The 5,416-nt window shown below is 40.2% G+C and overlaps 1 protein-coding gene across 1 annotated transcript in view; it reads left to right on the forward strand.

Annotated features, from left to right (window-relative positions):
- Positions 1-5,416, forward strand: part of LOC107660281 (inactive dipeptidyl peptidase 10-like) — a 47,599-nt gene that overhangs the window by 31,069 nt on the left and 11,114 nt on the right. Inside the window, exons 9-14 of the mRNA XM_016449567.1 lie at positions 3,040-3,137; positions 3,208-3,331; positions 3,671-3,709; positions 3,784-3,891; positions 3,982-4,073; positions 4,249-4,296. Coding sequence (XP_016305053.1) covers positions 3,040-3,137; positions 3,208-3,331; positions 3,671-3,709; positions 3,784-3,891; positions 3,982-4,073; positions 4,249-4,296 — 509 coding nt within the window. The remainder of the gene's footprint in view (positions 1-3,039; positions 3,138-3,207; positions 3,332-3,670; positions 3,710-3,783; positions 3,892-3,981; positions 4,074-4,248; positions 4,297-5,416) is intronic.

Here is a 5,416-nt window from a genome sequence, read left to right on the forward strand (position 1 = left end):
GCCCTCTGCCCCACCTCTTCCAACCGAGCCAGGGCCGGCTAAACGAACCAAGCCCGAGCGTGGCACGGAGCGATCAGACTAGTCAAACGAACCGAGCTTTGGGGGTCAAACGGGCTCGGGCGCACGGTTAAGATTGCCTAGTGTGAGTACATCCTTATTCTCCCGCATCCCACACACACGAGTCTCTACCCGCCCGCACCCGCACTCCCATCAGTGTTGTCCTGCGCTGCACTCTGCTGTGTTGGGTCCCGCGGGAGTCCAGGTCTCTACACGGAAGGTGCCTGTTATGATCGAGGCTCTGGACTCTGAGCATAGCTTGTTTTTCTATAACAAACTATAAAATATTTTCTATAAAAACGTTAATGCCCTGGCAGTGGCAAATAGCTTTGGTTTTATATTTAATAAATATTTTAACTGCTACTATGTAAAAGGAATACTGCTGTAAAAAAACACCTTATTTGTTTAAAGTGTTTGCAAACCAAATGTTATTGCACTTTTGTTCATACAGCAGTAATATTTACAGCAGTAAATTTGTTCATACAGCAGCAATAAAGCATTTTTGAATTCATTATTGAATTTTGTGCATAACAATGCGATTAATGGCAATTAAAAACTTGAATCATTGCCCAGAACTAATATATACTGTATATATATATATATATATATATATATATATATACAGTATATACACACACACACAGTGTGTAGTTAATGCCCTGGTAATTTGATTAAATTAATGTTATACGTTGAGATTTTCAAGAAATATTTTAACTGCTACTATGTAAATGAATACTGCTGTAAAAAAGCACCTTATTTGTTTAAAGTGTTTGCAAACCAAATGTTATTGCACTTTTGTTCATATAGCAGTACTTTTAAATGAAAAAAGTGCACAATACACTACTTTTGAATTCATTATTGAATTTTGTGCATAACAATGTGATTAATCGCAGAAAATCGTTAGATTAATCGTGATGAAAATTTTTAATCGTTGCCCAGCACTAATTCAATGTTTATTAGACATTCAAAGATTTGTTTAAATTATATAAATGCGTATTTGCTGAATGCTGACGGTAAACGAGGAAGCATTATAATGCTTGCCTTTCTATTACTATTGATTTAAAAGCAATCGTTTTAATACTTTTTTGTATACTTCTACTTTAATACTTCTTTTAATTCCTTTGTTTAACAGTTCTATCTGATTATTAGATGGACTTCTATCCGTATTAGACAGAACTGAATGATGACAGCGAACAAGAGGGAGAATGTGAGCACTGTGCTCAGGCGCTGCCGCAGCGAACACATCGGCCAAACAGAAAAACTTATCGGCCAATGCCGATATTAACAGTTCTATCTGATTATTAGATGGACTTCTATCCATATTAGACAGAACTGTTAAATGGCAACAGCAAACAATCAAGAGGGAGGATGTGAGCTCTGTGTGTCAAAATAAAAGTCCTGCCTCGAACACATCGGCCAAACAGAAAAACATATAGGCCGATGCCGATATTTGAAAAATGCCAAATATCAGTCTTGGCGATATATCGGTCGACCACTAGTCTGAGTTTGGAGAACGTTGCTTGTCTGACTGCATTGTGCCAACTGTAAAGTTTGCTGGAGGAGGGATAATGCTATGGGGCTGTTTTCAGGGGTTAGGCTAGGCTCCTTACTTCCAGTGAAGGGAAATCTGAGTGCTTCAGCATACCGAGACGTTTTGGACAATGCTGTGTTTAAAACTTTGTGGGAACAGTTTGAGGAAGGGCGTTTTTTATTCCAGCATGACTGTGACCCAGTGCACAAAGCAAGGACCATAAAGACATGGCTGGAGGAGTTTGGTGTGGAAGAACACAGAGCCCTGACCTCAACCCCATCCAACACCTTTGGGATGAACTGAAAAGGAGATTGTGAGCCAGGCTTCTCAACATCAGTGCCTGACCTCAGAAATGCTCTATTGGATGAATGGGCAAAAATTCCCACAGAAGCACTCCAAAATCTTGTGGAAAGCCTTCCCAGAAGAGTGGAAGCTGTTAGCTGTTAACGGGGACCAACTCCATATTAATGATGTATTTAGAATGAGATGTCATTAAAGTCAGACGTCCCAATACTTTTGTCCATATGGTGTATCACATGGTGAGGTGGGACAATTGAAGACACATGCGTCATTATTTGATGTAAAATGAGCATGAAGTTTTAAAAGGGGGAAATAACAGGGAAATTCTGGGTTGCCTTTCTAAAGCCTGCTTTTAACCCAGAGCAGTTTTTTTTGTAGTATTCAACATGTACAGTGTGAAAAAATAATACAGTTAAGATATTACGTCTCAAAGCTACAGACACCCAATCACACGCCTCATTCACAGGCATGTCAATGTGTGGCATAAACAATAGTTTCAATGCTTGAGGGGAAAACTGACAAATGGTGATGGAAAAAATGTGAACTGAAGTGAAGAAGAGACCATTTCATTCTTCCCTTTATAGTCCAAAAAGTTCATGCAGGAAGAACTTAATAGTATAGTATAGTACAATATATAATATGAGGATGTGCGAAGCTAGAGTCTGTAAGTAAACGGGTCGAATGCCGCGTTTGTCCAGTTACTGCAAATAAGATCATTAACCCAGCTTTTAGGAAGGTACAGTGTGAAGCGTCAGTTTATGAATAACACCATTAATTGTTAACCCGGGTATGAGCAACATTCAAACATGAAACAAAATTCCATTTTGGATTCCTTTTACGGGGGTTTAGAATGACCCATAGTTAACTAGATTAATTGTGCAGTGATTCCGGGTACAGCGGCGTTACGGAGTCCACTGAGACCCATGCATGATGGGATCGATACAGACACTCGCTTTGATTTCTTGTTACCTAATTGAATGACATTCTGACATTTTGAAGTGTGACTCAATTGTTTAGAGACATTTTAGGGCGGCGGTATGTTGAAGGAAAAGTCACTTTCCTTTTGTCATCTGTCCTTAGTGAAAAGATCGAGTTATTTGTGTAGTTCATGTTTTTATAACTGTAAGTGTTCACGCATGTTGTGTTTGCAGGCTGGGAAGCCCAATCCCATGGTGAAACTGTTTGTAGTCAATCTGTACGGACCGACACACACTCTTGAACTCACACCACCAGATGAACTCAAGCTCAGGTATGGAGTTTGTGTGTTTGGGTCTGTGGTGGAGACTCAGGCGATGCTATGATGCTCTCTGTGTCTGTAGGGAGCACTATGTGGTGATGGTGAAGTGGATCAGTAAGACCAAGACAGCAGTGCGCTGGTTAAACCGAGCACAGAACGTCTCTATTCTGACCGTCTGCGACTCCACCACTGGAGCCTGCATCAAGGTACATGCATCACACACACACACACACACACACACACACACACACACACACACTCACACTCACTCATTCTGACACACACTCAGTCACTCACACACACTGACACACACTCAGTCACTCACACACACTGACACACACTCAGTCACACACACACACACACACACACTCAGTCACTCACACACACTGACACACACTCAGTCACTCACACACACTGACACACATACACACACACACACACACACACACACACACTGAGCACAGAGCAGAGATGATAATGTGTTTTATAGCTGAATTTGTCTATGTCATTGTCATGATGATGATGATGGTGATGTTTCTTTTCAGAGGCATGAGGAAACATCAGAAGTTTGGCTCTCAAAACAGGTGAATCTCCACTAGATGTTTGCATCATGATCTTCAGTCACATGAGTTTAATGCATCTCTGGCTGGTTCTCTAGAATCAAGAGCCGTTCTTCTCACGAGACGGCAGCCGCTTCTTCTTGACGGTCCCGGTAAAGCAGGGAGGACGAGGAGACTTCCACCACGTCGCCATGTTCACCTCTCAGGTACAGATATGGCAGGACAGAGCGATGCGGATGCATTTGAATCTGTGTACATGATCAAGAGCGTGTTGTTATCCTCATGTGTTTATGTAGGCACGTGTGGATCAGAACGAGGTGCGACATCTTACATCAGGTAACTGGGAGGTGACGCAGATTCTGGCTTACGATGAGAACAGCCAGAGCATGTGAGTAAAACATCAACCTGAACCCCAATGTGTCACGATATACACACCAGGCCTCTCTACAGCATAACACACGTTTCCATCAAATAATGAAGTGATCAGCAAATGTGATCTAACTGTATTACATGTGATCACAGTGTTTTGAAACCACTATAAATCTTAGTCTGTTCTAATGCAGATATTTCCTGAGCACTGAGGGCTCCTCGACCCGCCGGCAGCTCTTCAGGTGAGATTCATGTCTGTTTGTGTCCTTTCCTCCAGAAACGTTCATCAAATGCGCTCCTCAGAGTAAAATTATTCATGAAATACATCAACACTGTGTACTGAATTACAGTTTTTCTTGATTGTTAACACAATTCATGAAACAATTCACCATTTTCTCACAACTATAAACACAATCTCAAAACTACAGACCAACTTGTGCAAACTTCAAACTTCCAGGTCAAAATCAAATAGTTTAGTCAAAAACATGTTCTGTTTTGTCAGACTCAAACTTTGGCCTCAGATGATACACAAACCTGTCAAATACACAGACTACTTCACTGTCTAGATAACACTAGTGAGATCAATTCAAAACACTGTTCCAAAAACCTCCTTTTGGGAAACAGGAATCTTTTTGCTATCAATGACTGTTACAGTATACAACATAAATAGAGGTGTGCAGATACAGTAAACACACATTGGAATATACTGTCAGTTACTGTAATTAAATAAATAAATAAATTAATTAATTCATTCATTCAGCATCCTCTGCCAAACTGCATCACAGTATTGGTATTATCCTTATTTGTTATAGCAGTTTCTTAGTCTTCTGACAAAAGACTTCTCTACCTCCCCTAGACAGCCGTCTCTCAGTTTTGCACAAATACAGTACATACTTGTCTACAAATCAGTCCAACAGTAATGAGTTTGAGGGTGTACTGTACAACATGTGCTACAGTATTTACTGTACATAGAATAATGAAAGTTCTCTCATCTGAAGTACTGCTACTATGTACTGTAATTATATAATACACAAAAGTGTATTGTGTAAGTAGTATTGAAACCCTGTAGATGAGCTGTAGTAGTGCTGGGCGGTATGACCAAAAATTTATATCACGGTATTTTTAAAAATTATACCGGTTTCACGGTACATGACGGTATTTTTTTTTCATGCATGACCGGGTGTTAACAATATTTTCTACTGATTGAGAGAGGAAATACTGCAGTATATTGACTTAGAATGCCCTATTTTGTCATGATGAGTGAATATTGTCAAAAAATACTACACTAGATAGTGACTAAACACGACCCCTTTTAATACGTTAACCAGGAGTCACTCTCATTTATAATCGTGGCATCGTCTG

The sequence above is a fragment of the Sinocyclocheilus anshuiensis genome, unplaced genomic scaffold (genome assembly GCF_001515605.1).
Source record: "Sinocyclocheilus anshuiensis isolate Anshui unplaced genomic scaffold, SAMN03320099.WGS_v1.1 scaffold1269, whole genome shotgun sequence".
In the NCBI taxonomy this organism is placed as follows: Eukaryota; Metazoa; Chordata; class Actinopteri; order Cypriniformes; family Cyprinidae; genus Sinocyclocheilus; species Sinocyclocheilus anshuiensis.